Source organism: Portunus trituberculatus, chromosome 28 (assembly GCF_017591435.1).
Source record: "Portunus trituberculatus isolate SZX2019 chromosome 28, ASM1759143v1, whole genome shotgun sequence".
NCBI lineage: Eukaryota > Metazoa > Arthropoda > Malacostraca > Decapoda > Portunidae > Portunus > Portunus trituberculatus.
The window spans coordinates 5,846,075-5,863,555 of record NC_059282.1 but is presented as its reverse complement, the minus strand read 5'-3'; the positions used below and the strand labels follow the sequence as shown (position 1 = coordinate 5,863,555).

The window sequence follows — 17,481 nt, the reverse complement described above, 5'->3', positions numbered from 1 at the left end:
AAGAAAGAGAACGCAAAGAGAAAGAAGAGAGAAAGCGCAAGGAAGAGGAAGAAGAGAAAAAGCGTAAGGAAAGGGAAGAAGCAAAGAGACGAAAGGAAGAGGAACTAGAGAGAAAACGGAAGGAGAAGGAAGAAAGAGATCGCGCCAAGAAGGAAAAGAGAATGAAGGAAAAACAAGAAAAGAACCTCAAGAAAAAACAAAGCAAGGAAAAGAGAGCGAAGGAACTAAAGGAGAAGAGAGAGAAAGAAGACGAACTGGAGAAAAAGCGGGAGGAGGAGGAGAGGAAGGAGAGGGAGGAATTGAGAAGGAAATCAGAAGAGACGAAGGAGAAAATCAAAAAGAAGAAGCAGAAACTCAAGAAGGATTTAAGTGACCCGCAAAAACTGAAGGATCAAAAGCTCGAGGATTTCATAGGATGGTTACAAAATGGAAAGAAAGATGACATGGGGAAATCTGCGGAGCTTTTAGTGAGTGACGATGATGACTGAAGGAAGGGAAGGACAGGAAACAGAGAAACGGGTTGTGTGACGTGACAAATGACAGGAATGAGTGATAGAGGTGTTGCTGTGAGATCCTTAACACCTTCAATACTGGGACGTAATTTACATTGATTTTTGGGTATGATAAGACGATTTTATTTGCATTAAGAAGTGTGTATGGAGGTCAAATGATTAATGGTCACAGTCTTTACTATTTTAATCCCCATATAAGCTTCTGAACCTGTATCAAATCGCTAAATAGTAACCAGAATGAATATAAAAATGTGGCATGGCATTAAATGGGTCAAAACTGTGATTGCTTTAATTTATTGACAGATAATGATGCTATTTTTATTTGTTCTTAGCTTTAGTGTATTCAAATAAGTATCACGAGTTACATTTAGCAAGTTTTTGTATGTTTTTCTACCTCATCTTTATCGATTTCAGCATTTACGTGTCTATATGCTACTTTCTTCACACAAATTGTACCATAAATGCTTATCTATTTCAACATTTACGAGAAAGTTACAGGGTTAGCGGGTTAGTGTGAAGGAGATAGCATACAGGAACATACAAATACATAATTCTAACAGGTATTCGATAACTAGATATAAGAAAACGTTTGTGTATTGTGTGCTATGACAAGATGTTCATGATAATACGTCATTGAAGGAAGTGATCTCATACGGTGCGTAACTCCATCAGTACTGGGACGCATTTTTACCATAAGTTTTGGGTACGTTAGACGGTTTTATTTATATTAAGAAGAGTCTATGGAGGTCAGAAGATTAATAGCCACAGTCTTCACTATTTTGATCCCCATATAAGTTTCTGAAGCTGTATAAAACCGCCAAATAGTAAGCAGAATATATATGAAAACGCGTCCTGGTACTGAAGGGATTAATACTCACAGTTCCAAAATTTCAAGATATTTATCCCTTTTTTTGGCTAACCCTCTTACACCTACAAAAAGAGACCAGCAAATTAGAGGGCATTTTTCTTTTCTATCTTGCCCTTGACGTACTTTTCTCCTCTTACATTACAATAAACATCAGACAGCTCCACCAGTCACACTTCAACCTCTGTCAGTCCTCAAAGGGCCACTCATGTGTAGCAGCTGGCCAGTCCATACATTTCCAATCGATATATACAAGTAAAATTTCACTTTAATCCACCACGTCACTTTCCTTGAGCACGTGTCCATTCCAGAGACTTGAATGAGAGTTGGAATGGGAAGAAAAGAGCAATAAGGTAGCGTACTCGGTAACACACTAATGCATAACCTGTGATACAAAATATATAGATAGAATGTGTGTATATATTCCTGTTGTATATGTAATTAATCAATGCAATATAGTGTTGAGTGTATGTATGTTGTGTTTCCATTATTGTCCTTCTTAGTCAAGTTAGTTGCTATTTGGCTGGTTGGTTTGCTGTTTAGTTCAATGATGAGAGAGAGAGAGAGAGAGAGAGAGAGAGAGAGAGAGAGTGAGTGAGTGAGTGAGTGAGTGAGTGAGTGAGTGAGTGAGTTTGTTAGTTGGTAAATTGGTGGTTTTGGTTTCCTACTTAGTTCACTAATTAGTCAGAGAGTGAGTGAGTGAGTGAATGAGTGAGTGAGTGAGTGAAAGAGTGAATGAGTAAATGAGAGAGTGAGTTTGTTAGTAAGAAAATTGGTTCTTTGGTTTCCTACTCAGTTTATCAAATAGTCAGCCAGTGCATTACTTCAATTTTTGGTCAGTTACGTGGACAGAGAAAAGTGAGTCAGCAAATTCGTCACGATAGGTAGATAGCAATACATAATTCACTCATTCGTTCATTCAATCACCCATTCACTCACTCACCTAATTTCTCCATGAAAGGACGAATAGGTAAGAGACACAAGAGGTATAATCAAACTCCCCTTAGCCACTTAACCACCCGTCCTTCACACCCCCAGGTAGTAATGGACGGTATAAGACCACACCTGTAATTTGTCCACGATCTCATACAGGTGAGAGTAAGCGCCGTATCCAGAAACGCTTCCCTCTCTCACAGCGACCATTTTCACAGACCACAGAGACGATTAGCCGAGTTTTAGAGAGTATTTGTCCTGTTGATAATGCAGAAAACTTGTTAACATGCCACTAGAATTAGAGAAACATCCTTAAAAACCCGTATCACTTCAACTAGACCCTTTTGAAAATAGTGGAAATAATGGAAGTGTTTGAGAATAGGAGTGTAAGAAGGAATAAATCAGTGTGGTGGCTGTAAATTATTGTGTTAGTGTGTTTGAATGTGCCTTATGTCTTTTTTTCTACGTGATAGATGTGAATGAATATATGTGATTGATGCACGGGTACATACATATATACATACAGACAGACATACATACGTACATGCGGACTAATTGATAACGTAATTATATGTACACGGAATCTGACCTTGTGTGTGTGTGTGTGTGTGTGTGTGTGTGTGTGTGTGTGTGTGTGTGTGTGTGTGTGTGTGTGTGTGTGTGTGTGTGTGTGTGTGTTTGTTGTGATAATGACCCGGAGCCTTGGTAACACATTCTCTCTCTCTCTCTCTCTCTCTCTCTCTCTCTCTCTCTCTCTCTCTCTCTCTCTCTCTCTCTCTCTCTCTCTCTCTCTCTCTCTCTCTCTCTCTCTCTCTCTCTCTCTCTCACACACACACACCTGGTTTCTATGGAGAGACTACCTATGTGGCGCTAATTACTGCTACACGCACAGGTAGAGAGGCCACTTACCTACCAGTTTATCTACAGCCCTCACCTGGCTTCCTTACCTGCCTCAACTCCTCCAGGTGTGTGTAGAGGAATTAAATCAATTACTCAGGTGAATATTAATTTGTGAAAAGAATGATTAGTTGATAAACTTGCCATTTTCTCAGGTGTTATATTTTTTTTTCTCTCTTTTTCTCTTTCTATTCTTTTATACATTTTTTTTTTCTGAGCAGCTTTTTTTTCTCTTTCTTTTTCTATTCAGTTGGTTTTATTCATCGCTCTTTGTCACGTTTTCTTTTTGAGAGTCGAGATTATTGATCAGGCTCGCAAACGTGAATCGCTCATATAAGACAGTCAGGTATTTCACGGTAACACAGCCACTGACGGGTGCATTGGCTCCTATTTTGGTCTGTTCGTATGTGCTAGTACTAGTAGAAGTGGTAGAAGCAGTAGTAGTAGCAGCAGTAGTAGTAGTAATAGTAATAGTAATAGTAGTAGTAGAAGTAGTAGTAGTAGTAGTAGTAGTAGTAGTAGTAGTAGTAGTAGTAGTAGTAGTAGTAGTAGTAGTAGTAGTAGTAGTAGTCGCAGTAGTAGCAGCAGCATCCGGCACCCTAAAATTCAGTAACGATCATAGAAATATTGAATGTTTATTTTGCTTTACATTCCAAAACAAGACTGTGTGACTTACATAGCGAGTGAGCACCAGTGAGCGGCAGGTTAGCGTGTCTTAGAGTAGTCACGCGGCAAAGTCAGTGATGAAATTATTGAGAGCAAAATACGTGACACAAAATACGTGACACAAAGATTAGATGCAAAGTCAGTGATGAAATTATTAAGAGCAAAATACGTGACTGAAAGATTAAGAGCAAAGCAAAAAGGAAATTCTACTATTCACCCACAGAACAATCAACCAAATACACACAAACTTGAAATCATATAAATGCCAAAACACAAGAATATAAATAAAAAAAATAAGGGATGCTGCAAAAAATATATGATTGACTTTAATATGCTTATCCTACCTCTTTCAAATCTCCCTAATGTCTCACCACAAACAATCAAATAACAGAGTCCATTTCATTCACTCACCACTTTATTCAACAATATAACTCCTTTCTCCTCCTCTTCTCCGAATTACACTACATACTCTTTTCCAGTGACCATCCTTGCTTTAACCCGTAAGCAAGCACCGTCGTCGCCTTCCTCAGCGCACAATGTCCAGAATAACTGCCGCGGAATACATTCGTCTGCAACGCCAGGGTCTCAACATCCCCAAGCATAGGGTGCCGAAGGAAATTGAGGATAAACTGAAGAGGGAGAAGGAGGAAGAAGAGGAGCGGAGAGCCAAAAAGGAGAGGGAAGAAAAGGAGAGACAAGAGCGAGAGGAACGAGAGAGACGCGAGAGAGTGAAAAGGGAGGAGATAGAGAGAAGAGAGAGGGAGGAAAGGGCAAGGAGAGAGAAAATAGAAAGGGAGGAACGAGAGAGAAGAGAGAGGATAGAAAAGGAGGACAGAGAGAGAAGAGAAAGAATAGAAAGGGAGGAGAGAGAACGTAAAGAGGAGGAGGAAAGGAGACGGAAGAAGGAGGAGGAGGAGAGAAGACGAAAGCAAGAGGAAATGGAAAGAACACGCAGAGAGAAAGAAGAACGAGATCAAGCCAGGAGAGAGAAGAGACAGACAGAAAAACAAGAAAAGAACCTCAAAAAGAAACAAACCAAGGAACAGAGGGAGAGAGAGAAGAGAGAAAAACGAGAGAGAGAAGAGGAAGAGGAGAGACAACGGGAGGAGGAGGAGAGAGGAGAGAGAGGAACTTAGAAGGAGATCAGAGGAGACGAAGGAGAAGATCAAGGAGAAGAAGGAACGACTGAAGGGTGATTTGAGGGATGTACAGAGACGAAAGGATGAAAAACTCGAGAATTTCTTAGGGTGGTTACAGAACGGCAAGAAGGACGACATGGGCAAGGCGGTCGATCTGCTGGTGAGTGACGACGACGACTGACTCACTAAGGGGTCGTTGTAAAGGAGATCCAATACCTTACGTTTCTCAGTTTGTCTCCTATGTAATTTTAGTCCCTTGTGTGTGAAATGCTCATAGATAAATACAAGAAAGTAAAAACAGTAAGTGTGTTTGTCTTTCCTGAGAGAGAGAGAGAGAGAGAGAGAGAGAGAGAGAGAGAGAGAGAGAGAGAGAGTGACTGAAGTAAATGACAAATTTGACAATGAAACAAATTTTGATGAAGAAAAGGAGGAAAAAGAGAAGATCAAAAGAGGAGAAAGAGAACAACAAAAAACTAGGACAAGAAAAGGAGGAGGAGGGAGGGAAGGAGCCGGAGGGGAAGAAATGTACGAGAAGGAGGAGGAGAAGGAGGAGGAAGAGGAGGAGAATAAAGACTATTAACTGGAAAATTTCGTGACACTAAGAGAGAGAGGTAAGGAGAGAGAGGTAGGAGGGGTGAGGACACGGAAGGAGGGAGAGCTGGGGTTAGGAGAGGACTCGGGAGAGAGGGAGAGGGGGGAGAGAAGCAGAAGGAAAGCTCTGCAGTAGAACAAGAGTGGACGCTGTCAACACTACAACTCGCTCCCTCACCTGCAAACTCCTCTCACCTGTATGATGCAAAGGTAAACATGATAACACGGAGATTCATTTGCTGACGAATTAAAAAAGGAAAGAAAACTGATGTGGAAGAAATTTAATGGAAAGTCTTTAATTAGTTCAGCATTGTAAGGTATTCTGTATGTTTTTGTACCTGCATGATGCAAAGGTGTGTAGGTTCATTAGCTGACTAAATAACAGGTAGGAAATATTAACGATGAGGAATGTTTAGTGTAATGTATATAATGATTCAAAATTATGAGTGTGTTCTTCTATTTTTTTACCTGTATATTCCGCACCTGTGTAATGCAGAGGTACGTAGATTCATTAGCTGACTAAATAACAGGTAGGGAAAAGAATAACGATGAGGAAAAAAACTGGAATGTATAAATTTGCTCAAACTTTTTAATAATCTTGTGTGTGTGTGTGTGTGTGTGTGTGTGTGTGTGTGTGTGTGTGTGTGTGTGTGTGTGTGTGTGTGTGTGGTTGGAGGGGTAGGTTGTTGTTAAGTCGTTCCTTTTAGGGTGAGTTGTGTCCATTTGTTAGATTTAGCTTGTTATATTTTCCTCCTTAAGTTAAAGTTTCATATTTCCTTTTCTTTTCTTTCTTTCTTAGTTCAAGGCTCCGTGGTTTGTTGTTATTATTTTATTATTATTATTATTATTATTATTATTATTATTATTATTATTATCATTATTGTTATTATTATCATTATTATTATTATTATTATTATTATTATTATTATTATCATTATCATTATCATTAGTAGTAGTAGTAGTAGTAGTAGTAGAAATAGTAGTAGTATTGTTATTACTATTATTAGTATTATTATTATTATTATTATTACTATTATTATTATTATCATTATTATTATTAACATTATTATTACTATTATTCTTCATTTTATTTCCTTCTTTTGACGTGTTATTCTCACTTCATCACTTCGTTTATTTATTTTTTTCATTTATTTATCTATCTATTCATTCAAGAAAAACACATAACAAATATCTAAACTTAAATCATTAGTCACTGATAAAACGAAAATGGATTAGGTTTGTTTTAATCACTTATCTATATATCCGTTTTTTTTTTTTTCTACCTACTAATTCAACTGTTTCCTTATTAATCATTCATATTTACTCATCGTGTCTACTTGTGCGTGTTTCTAATTTTGGTTTCACTCAATGAGATGAAATAATCCACACGTGTTGTCAGTGTCTGGTTACCACCGTGTTTTGCCGCAGAGAGAAAGGATGAAGGCTTTTTATAATACATTCGTCATTTTTTGCTCTCTCTCTCTCTCTCTCTCTCTCTCTCTCTCTCTCTCTCTCTCTCTCTCTCTCTCATCTTTAAAGGGCTTTTTGCTTTCTTTCATGTTCTTTTAGGTTCTATTTCCATCTTCCCTCCCTCTTACTCACTGCCTCCCTTCCCCTCACCCTCCCCCGTCTTCCCTTTCCCTCGCCCTTTCCTCCCCTCGTCCTTCCCTCCCCCTCGCCCTCCCCTCGTTCGCTTGACCATCCGTGCCCTTGTGTAGTTATGTGCGTTGCTGACAATAACACGACATTTCGAAGAAGAAGAGGAGGAGAAGGAAGAGAAGAAGGAAGAGGAGGAAGAAGAGGAGAAGGAGGAGAAGAGGAAGAAGAGGAGGAGGAGTGAGGGTAAAAAGAGAGGGAGAGAGAAAGAAAGAGAGAAAGAGAGGGAGCAAGAAAGCTTAATCATTATTATTTTTGCTCTTCTCTCTAAATATTTAATTTATAAGTATATCGTGAGCCACGCAGAGAGAGAGAGAGAGAGAGAGAGAGAGAGAGAGAGAGAGAGAGAGAGAGAGAGAGAAAATCATTACTAAACATGAAATCTCTATTCGAAAAAGAGAAAAAAAAATAAATGAAGAAAAAAAAAAAAGGAACCGCACTGTTTTACCCATTTAAACACACCTAAACTCAAACAAGTCTTCAGTATTAGTCTTAGCATCAACATCTAATGAAATACAACATTCGAATACATAGAAAACCGACTTCGACACAACTTAAACCCCTCGCTTCTCACAGTTCCCTCCTATTCCCCCTAGATAATCGTTCCTCTCCTTCGTCTTTCCAGAACAGAAGAAAACAAGCAATACTTTCTGGCAGACTATATAAGAGAGCAGAGGAGAAACCGGAACATAAAGAAACCATCGCGTGAAATAAACACCAATACAAACCTTGATGATAGTGAAGAGAGGAGGAGAAGAGAGGAAGCAGCCAGGAGAGAAGAGGAGGAAAGAAGAAGAAGAGAACAGGAGGAAAAAGAAGAGCAGGAGAGGAGAAGGAGAGAACAGGCTGAAAGAGACGAAAAGGAAAGACGAATAACAGAAGAGGAAGAAAGGAGGAGAAAAAGACAGAAAGAGGAGGAGGATGAGAGACGCCGGAGAGAAGAGGAGAGACATAGACAAGAGGAGGAAGAAAGAAGACGTAAAGAAAGGGAGGAAGAAGAACGAAGGCGAAGAGAAAGGGAGGAAGAAGAAAGAAGACGCAAAGAAAAAGAAAAAGAAGAAGAGAGAAGTCGTAGAGAAAGAGAAGAGGAAGAAAGAAGACGCAGAGAAAGAGAGGAAGAAGAAAGAAGACGTAGAGAAAGGGAAGAAGAAGAAAGAAGACGTAGAGAAAGAGAGGAAGAAGAGAGAAGAAGACACAGGGAAAGAGACAACGAAGGAGGAATAGGAAGAGGAAATGAGAACGAAGGAGGCACAGGAAGAGGAGACAATGACGGAATGGAGGACAGACTCGATCAACAGCACACACGAGGCAGGAAGACCACCCGGCGGAACGAAACGGCCAGCAGTAGCAGACCTCTAAAACGAAGCCAGAGCGTTGGGGAGAAGATTTACAAGGGTGGCAGGAGAATAGCTGAGGGGAACGAGGACTTAGGAGGGGGTGACCAGTTCCAAAGTTTCTTGAGCTGGATCTGCAACGGGAAAAAGGATGACTACGGCCGTTCTAAGAATCTACTTCTCTTGGACAGTGAGTGACGAGGCTTTTGTGTAAATGATCCCCGTTTGGTGCCATAGAAAACGAGGCTCTGCTGTGGGAATGTAAATAAAGATAGGAGATGCGCTGTAAAAAATAAGGGAAAATAGAAAGAAAAAAGTGTTTGCGAGTGAATTGAGTGAATATGTGTTGGATTCTGCTAAAGGAACGTAAGCAAGGACAAAGGTGCACACTGGACAAAAGTATACGTGTGTTTCTCCGCTCCATGTGTGAAGCGTTGTTTGTCAGAGAGACGCCCTTGAAACAGTTAAAGGACATACTAACAGAAAGAACTCAAGTGGTATAAAAAAAAAAAAAAGTGGTAGTCCAACAGAGGTATTGTGACTCCAGTTAAGTGCCGAAGTGATAGTTGCTTTACGTGACAGGTTAAGCAACAGTCATCTGAAGGGCAAGAGAACTGGATAACTGGGGGTACGAGTCACCTCTACTCTGTCAGTCCTGGAAGCTGTGATCTCCAGTGTGCATGCTTTGCTGGAATGAGTCAGTGAGCACAGTCGTCATGGCAGTGATGGTGAGATTAATTGTGTGCAAGACTAAATTTTGTAGCGAGTGTGTTCCCCTGAATGCTTTATAAATGTTTGGAAATAAATCTGGCAAAACAGCTGTGAATAGTGTCTGGCAGATCTCACCCTTACGTACACTTTTTATTAGCCTCTTCAGTACCATGACGTGTTTTCATATTCATTTTGCTTGCTATTCGGTGATTTTATACAGCTTCAGAAACTTACAAAGGGGACTAAAATAGCGAAGACTCTGGCCATTAATCTCCTTACCTCCATAAATCCTTTCTAATGTAAATAAAATGGTCTAATCATAACCAAAACTCGAGGTAAAAATGTGTCACAGTACTGAAGGGGTTCAAGAAAATGTAAGGCAGCCGGCCTACATATAACTAGACCATAACTAGCTGGTTTGTAGCTCACTGGTTGACAGTTTACTCGCCTACAAATAATACAACAGCAAAATAAAGGTTTTCATTCTGGGTGGTGGTGGAGTAAGGAAAAAAATTAAAGGAACATTCTGAGGAAATTATGGAATATATTGCCAAAGTATCATAAATAAAAAAAAAAATTGTTTGTAAAATATATATACTGACAATGTTAAGATATAAAGTGGAGTGACGAAGATTACAGACATAATATAATAGTGTGATAACAAATAAGTACACATATAGACTTTTTCCATGGACTGTCAGGAATTATTAAAGCTTATCTTCAGAATTTAGAATACAACAACGTAAAGGAAACAGCAATAGAGCAAACACACACCCATACCCACTCATACACATGCATCATCTCTGTCTATAAAGTTAGCTTTAAAAACTCCATATTAACTGTTTGGGAGCAGCGAAAGAGAGAAAGAGGTATAAGTAAGTTAGCGGCCGTCGTGGTACAGTGGAACCATGCGCGGTTTCGAATCGAGTGTAGGCTGGGATTCCTCACGCGGGGCAACGGTTTCCTAGCGGGTGGGCTTTGAGATAGGAGGTACCCTAAACAGTCTCCCCTTTAGCCCATAAATTCCCGTGAAAAGCCCACATGGTATAAAAAAAAAAAGTAGTGTGAGAATTTCTTGGTGGTTAATTTGTTTATCAGTGTATCATTATTATCTATAAATTGCTCTTTAAAAACTCCCTCTTGAATATGTGAGAGTATTGGAAGAGGTGGAGGGGGAGTTCCGCTGATGTTCCTTTAGTTCTGACGCAGCAGGAGGAGAGGGAGAACAGTCAAGAGGAGGAGAGAGGCACTGAGAGCGTTGGCACCACTTGGTAAACCTTGGATGCCCCAGATCTCATTGGACTTGGCATCTTGTGACCCTCCTGAACCTGGAATGACCAGAGACACAAAGATTGGGTCAAAATTCGCACCACACCCTCAGAGCGCCACCGATTCCAGTATATAACAGTGGATCCTCTTAAATAAGATACTAATAGATTCAAAACACCCACCAGTCAGCGGCTTGTCACCAGGGCCCACGTTACACTCCGGGGTTTTGCAGACAGTGTTGTAAGTGACGTAGGTTGCGTCCTCCACCTTCTCGAAGCTTTTCTTAGGACACTTGTCTGTACACCCTCGGCTGAAGGACTGAAGCTTGGCTGGGAGGAAGGGAGGGAATGGTGTTGATTGATTGTGTTACCGCCACCCACCAGCGTAATAGAAGAATGAACTGGGAAATATGTTAGAGGGAGTAGGAGAAGAAGTGGATGCATCTTTCTGTCTTATGTATTTTGTTTTACCTGAGCAGGAAAAGAAGAAGTGAATACATTTTTCTATCTTATGTGTTTTGTTTTACCTATTTGTTTTCTTTTGATTGATTGATTTATTACTCAATTTTATTATTACTATCATTATCTTTTCTCACTAATCAAAGAAGGAACCGGAGGGAAATAAGGTTAGGAGGAACAAGAAAACTCTGATATATTTTTTTCTGTCTTATATTTGTGTTTTGTATAGGCATTTCTTATTGTTTGGTTGATGTTTTTATCACTCGATTTTATTGTTACTATCTTTTTTTTCTCACTAATCCAAGGCCGTCATTCTGCCAATCAATTTTGTCCTCTTATCTAGAACACTTTACCAATATCCAATTTTCTCTTGTTTACCTCAACTATAGTCTGTCTACTGTAATGGCCGATGGATTTGAAACATAGTTTAGCTTATTGATAACGTAATTGATTTTATGTGAATAATACTTGTTTTCTGTTGATCATATTATTACAAGGACAGCTCACGGTTTTCCTCAAGATCTGACAACCACGCATTCCCTGGGACACCATTCGAACTGAGACCCAGAGGCCACTTTCAGAGTAGACAGAAAAAGCACTCAACTCTAGTCACGCACCGTCAGATTTAAAAACCACCACAAGGCAAAGCAGATAAGGAACAAGAACCACTTACTTTCATCCTCGAGGAAGTTGATACGAGTAATGGTGCAGCAAACTTCGCCATCCATGTCGCAGTCGGTGATTGGCACGCTGCTGGTCACACTGTCGGGGTCATTCATGCAGGTCAGGTCGTTAGGCATGGAGACGCAGGTGTAACAGCGAAGGGAGTTTCCTGAAAGTGACGCAGAAGGTGTATAGTTTGTTGCTGATTGCTGCTGTTGTTGATGGTGGTGGTGATGTTAGTGGTGATGGTGGTGGTTGTGGTGGTGGCATTAGTCGTGGTGTGTTTGCTGTTGTTATTACTTCTTTTACATGTGAGCGTATCAACGGACATGAATTAAGATGACTAAAAGATAGAATTGCTGCTGCTGTTGATGGTGGTGGTAGTGGTGGTCGTGGTGATGGTGGTGGTAGTGGTGGTCGTGGTGATGGTGGTGGTGGTAGTAGTGTTTTTGCTACTAATATTACTTTTTTTAAGTGTGAACGTATCTAAGGACATGAATTAAGATGACCAAAAGAAATAACAAAAAAAAAAAAAAAAAGCTCACTAGATAATAAATAAAAACGAAAAAAGACGAAAGAAAGAATAACAGAAAAGACGACAAAGAACAAGAAGGAAAGCCACAAGAAAAATTAGGGTGACACTGATGAGAATAACGATGATAATACCACATAACACTGACCGGCGACTGACAGAGGTCCTCCCAAGAACATCACCACCACCACCAAGAGAAGTATGGTCCTCATGCTGCCAGTGTCAAGGGCGCCTCGCCTGAAGAAGAGAAGGGGGAGAGATTAGAGGAGAAAGAAGCTCAGGGAAGGATACACGGATGGATAAATGTAAATCCAAGTATGTTGATTGTACGGAAGAGGGAGAGTTGAGTGTCTGAAGAAGAACAAGAACAAGAGTAAGAAAAATGATGTTGATGATGATAATAGTAGTAATAGTTAAAATAGCAGTAGGCTGTAATAGTATTGGCGGTGGTAGTAGTAGTAGTAGTAGTAGTAGTAGTAGTAGTAGTAGTAGTAGTAGTAACAGTAGTAGTAGTAGTAGTTTTTTTTATATATTTGAAAATCAACAAAATATATACAAATCTCTAGTAAAAAAAAATAAATAACGTTATGAAGCAATAAGATGATGATTAACGAAGGTAAGAGATAAGCTAACGATTATGAACGAGTATTACGTAAAAATAGGTAATAAAGTAGGATTAGTAAGATAGGCACTGATGATGTCTTGACAGAACCGTCACTTCCTCCATCACAAAACAAGCGAACATCAACATAAACAAAATTACGCAGGAAAAGAAAAACCAAACTTAGAGAACCAATTAGCGAGAAAAAAAGTAAAAAGGGAAAAGAGAAAGAAAATACAGATTACAGTTGGTACAAAATTACATTATAACGAAAACTTTGAAACGTAATTTATTGAGTCGTAATAGAGAGATCAGCGTTTTAATTCCCCTTTCAGATATTTTCATTTGGGTAGTAGACCTTATGATTTATTTCCAGGTCCTTAAATGAGCTGCTTTTTTCTTAGTTTCTTCTACTCATGGCTTCTCTACTCTTGTTCTCTTTCCTCTCACACTTCCTCTGTTTTTTTTTTTTTTTCTTCACACTCTTCTCTTTATCTTTCTAACACTCTCTTACAGTTCCAGATGTTTTTCGATTAGATATTATACCTTCAAAATGTATTCCCAGATCTTCAAATGAGCTTGTTTTTTTTCATATTTCCTTCTATTCTTCGCTTTTTTACTCTTTTTCTCTTTTTTTCTCACACTTCTATAACTTATTCTCACATCCTTCTTATCTTTATTTTTCTTACACTTCCTCTTCTTTCTCTTACCTACGCTTTCTTTCTCTTTTATCTTGGCTTTTATATATATTTTTTTTCCCACACTTCCCTAATTCCATATCCTGTCTTCCAACGCTTCCCTTCTCTATCTTTCCTCTCCTCTTTATTCATCACCACAAAAACACAAAAACTCACCTTCATCACGTATACCTTCACCAATACACACAAATCTGACACATTCATCGTACCGTTCCAAAGCAATTCCTTCCTCGCAATTCCTGCCCCGCTTGTGTTCCTTCGCCTCACCAGCTTACACTCAACTGGTGCAAGTAAAACCCTTTATACCGCAGATACAGGCTTGATAAGGTATCGCTCTTATCGCTATCGGCATGTTAACGTTGTGTCCCAATAATTGAATGTCGGTAATTGATGTTAAGCTTATATATATTTTTTTCTTGTGATTCTTATAGGCCCTGAAGTATTCCTGTGTCGTAAATGTGGCAGATGGCCGGTTTTCTTCATTAAAGGTGTGTTTTGTCATGTTGCGTTGCCTTATCTCAGGTTTGTGGTGTGTTACTTGTTATGTATCAAGAAAATTACCGGTTATTCATTTTCTTTTCTTTTTCTCATGTGTTTTGGGTTATTATGTGTTCAAGCTTGGAAAAGTTAGAATTAGAAAAGATACATAAAGAAACTGGCTTGACTTGTCAATATGTAAGTATCAAGTGCGTAAAGTACTGACATTAAACACAGGGAATTAGTCCTGTTATCTGTGTCTGGGAATCGTTTCTCAGTAACGCACATAGTAGTAGTAGTAGTAGTAGTAGTAGTAGTAGTAGTAGTAGTAGTAGTAGTAGTAGTAGTAGTAGTAGTAGTAACACCAGCGCTAACAGCAGCAGAAGAGACAAAAAAAAAAAAACAGCGTACAAGAAAGAATAATGATAAGAAGAAGAAAAAAAAAGAAAAAAAAAGAAGAACAAACAGAACAAAAAGAAAAAGAAGAATAGTAATAATAATAATAATAACAATAATAATAATAATAATAATAATAATAATAATAATAATAATAATAATAATGATAATAATAATAATAACAATAACAATGATAACAATAGTAATGATAATAATGATAATAATGATAATGATAATAATAATGATGATAAGTCAAACAGTAAAATTAGGGTATCGTAACATGACAAATAAAATAACTGGTCGCTATCTTTGCATAGTATTTGTTTGTATAGAGATAAGACACAATTACACCAATGAGTGAACCACGGCGGGACTTTTAGCTTATCAGGAACTCTCATATCGCTATCCTAGTAAGTAATAACAAATAACACCCCAAAACACACATCATAAAATTAAAGACTGCAAACACACTAGCTAATATAAGCAAGGCAGCCTCTTATTTTTTTTCTTTATTTATTTACTTTTTAACTTAAGAATTTGTAATATCGGTAATCTGTCACTCGTCCGCATAAACTTATCGAACCTTCTCGCAAATCTCTCTAATGTTGAAGTTCTTGATTGCTCATTGAACCAGATGACCGGGGTTCGATTCCCGGCCAGGTGGAGATATTTGGGTGTGTCTCCTTTCACTGTTCACCTAGCAGTGAGTAGGTACGGGATGTAAATCGAGGAGTTGTGACCTTGTTGTCCCGGTGTGTGGTGTGTGCCTGGTCTCAGACCTATCCCAAGATCGGAAATAATGAGCTCTGAGCTCGTTCCGTAGGGTAACGTCTGGCTGTCTCGTCAGAGACTGCACACACACACACACACACACACACACACACACACACTACAGGCACACTTTACGTTAATTTGGACTTGTGGTTTCTGAACTCAAGGAATGCGATCTCTCAAGTAGGTGTACGAGTATTTTGGAGGATCTGGCGAGGATAGTAGATCAGCCGAGAAATTACTGTTTTAAAAGTGAATATTTAAATTACTTCAAGAACGAGTTTGCAGAGAAAGTGTTACCTAATTTTGACGTTTCAGTGCTGTGAGAGGTTAAAATGTTGTGTTCTACGGCTCATACATGTAGAGAGAGAGAGAGAGAGAGAGAGAGAGAGAGAGAGAGAGAGAGAGAGAGAGAGGAGGAAGGGGGGTGGTGGGTGCATATGTGTTGCGTGACAGTTGGTCGTGACAATCTAAACATTAAGTGCGCTATCACCTCTCTCTCTCTCTCTCTCTCTCTCTCTCTCTCTCTCTCATGACTGACATCAATCATGCAAACCTAATCTTATCATGTCTGTCCTCATACCAAACAAACAAACTGAATATACGAATTAAGACACTTCAGAGAAGTTATACAATATTCTAACTTTTCCGTGAAGTCCATGTGGCGCTCTAAATTGAGTGCTTGCGTGTAAAAATGCTGCTAAAGTGTAAATGCAGACGATTTTCTCTCCTAGCCCGCATTCTGAACGCTTTCCTCTCTCACCGTGACCATTTTTAAGGCCAGAGATGAATAGCCAGGCTCTCGAGTGTGTTTCTTCTGTTACCAACGTAGAAATATTATTGTATTATTAATCTGTCATTATACAGATAGAAATGTAATAAAAACTCCGTGTAAATTCAAGTAGAGGCTTTTAAATAAAGTAGAGGTGCAGCACAGAAGGCCTTGAGATGATAAAGCGGTGACTGTTCCCGTGACGTGCGTTTTCTTTGAAACTTTCAAAGGAGAGAAGGTAAGACTTGTTCATTTGTATCCCGGCAGTCCATCTCGCCGTCTACGGGGTTGCAGCAATAGGAAGTACAAGAAGAAAACGGGAGGGCCACATATTATGGGATAGGCAACGAGAGAAAGTGTTAAAGAGATTGGCTAAGGAAATCTTGACCATTGAGATAATTTTGACTCATATTAAACCTTTTTCATTTTTTTTATCTTTATTTTTCTGCTTTCCTATTAAGTAAAGTTGACACCGAACCAAAGTACAACTAAAATAGGAGTCATAAAGCACAACTGAATTAATTGAAACTGACTGGCACCTCCACAACACTGAAATTATTCATCATATCTAAAGACTGTCATATTATGAACAACGATATTCTGACAGTTTTTAAGAACTAAACGGAAATGTACAAAACTATTCTATTCATTCAGCAAGTATGGTGGATTGATGGAAAACCAGTTCACCTCTTCTGTGTGTCACGTGTATAGTACAGTTTTAAGATACAGCTTAGTTAGCTTTTGAAAACATTAGGATTACGAGGGCCGAGGCAACACGAGAAAGGTGTTAGCCAGACCTGTTGCTATTGTACCTGTGTGTGTGTGTGTGTGTGTGTGTGTGTGTGTTACAGTATAGCCTATGTATTGCACTTCACATAAATAGATAGATAGATAGATAGGGAATGAGTTAGTTGAATAGAAAAGTATGTAGATATGTTGAAAGTGTATACAGTATTACATAAAGTCAATTTATCTGTCTTTCATACGTAGAATAACGATGAAAGCAAGGAAGTACAAAATCTGTGTGTTAATCAGCCTCCACATATACACGTTTCCTCATCCTGGTCACTAATGCGAAGTACAGTTATGGTGCAGTCTCCCCTTTACAGAGATTAATTACGTAATGCAACAGTATTATCACGCAAGCATACTGCAGTGAACGGGTACCAGACCAATCATATATCACATAGACAAGTATGTAAAGGAATATTAAATGAGATTAGTAATAAAAAAGGAAAAAAAATATGTTGCAGTTGCTATTTGTAAATAACTTTATGTCAATTTTATCTGTTTCATCCGCCTGTCTCATGTTATCAACACACACCAGAGAGAGAGAGAGAGAGAGAGAGAGAGAGAGAGAGAGAGAGAGAGAATGGGCAAAGTGGGGGATGGTGCTGACAGGATGCATCGTATTAGAGAAATGAATAAATTGATGAATACCACATCACCAACACGTCACATTCATGGCTTCAGTAGCTATGCATGGTTAGTTAAGGAAGATTGAGGCAGCTAAGGCCACTACATTCCCTCTAAGCCTCTC

General features: G+C 39.0%; 2 protein-coding genes across 2 annotated transcripts in view; one reads left to right on the top strand and one right to left on the bottom strand.

The window, feature by feature from the left end:
• The window catches only part of LOC123510348 (vicilin-like seed storage protein At2g18540), a 6,895-nt gene extending 1,702 nt beyond the window's left edge, over positions 1-5,193 (top strand). Inside the window, exons 3-5 of the mRNA XM_045265423.1 lie at positions 2,470-2,475; positions 3,671-3,721; positions 5,131-5,193. Coding sequence (XP_045121358.1) covers positions 2,470-2,475; positions 3,671-3,721; positions 5,131-5,193 — 120 coding nt within the window. The remainder of the gene's footprint in view (positions 1-2,469; positions 2,476-3,670; positions 3,722-5,130) is intronic.
• Positions 5,194-9,828: 4,635 nt separating this feature from the next.
• Positions 9,829-13,826, bottom strand: LOC123510245 (glycosylphosphatidylinositol-anchored high density lipoprotein-binding protein 1-like). The gene is made up of 5 exons (XM_045265204.1): positions 13,735-13,826; positions 12,375-12,463; positions 11,705-11,863; positions 10,756-10,902; positions 9,829-10,632 (listed from the first exon to the last, which is right to left on the bottom strand). The coding sequence occupies exons 2-5, from the start codon at positions 12,436-12,438 to the stop codon at positions 10,499-10,501; spliced, it is 504 nt and encodes a 167-aa protein (XP_045121139.1). The 5' UTR covers positions 12,439-12,463; positions 13,735-13,826; the 3' UTR covers positions 9,829-10,498.
• Positions 13,827-17,481: the final 3,655 nt, after the last annotated feature.

What these genes read in the sequence shown, in the direction of transcription:
- LOC123510245 (XM_045265204.1), bottom strand. Translation starts at nt 12,438, where the DNA reads ATGAGGACCATACTTCTCTTGGTGGTGGTGGTGATGTTCTTGGGAGGA. An exon ending in AGGACCTCTGTCAGTCGCCG is followed by an intron (nt 11,864 to 12,374) that starts GTCAGTGTTATG and finishes CGTCACTTTCAG; the next exon opens with GAAACTCCCTTCGCTGTTAC. An exon ending in CAACTTCCTCGAGGATGAAA is followed by an intron (nt 10,903 to 11,704) that starts GTAAGTGGTTCT and finishes CCTTCCTCCCAG; the next exon opens with CCAAGCTTCAGTCCTTCAGC.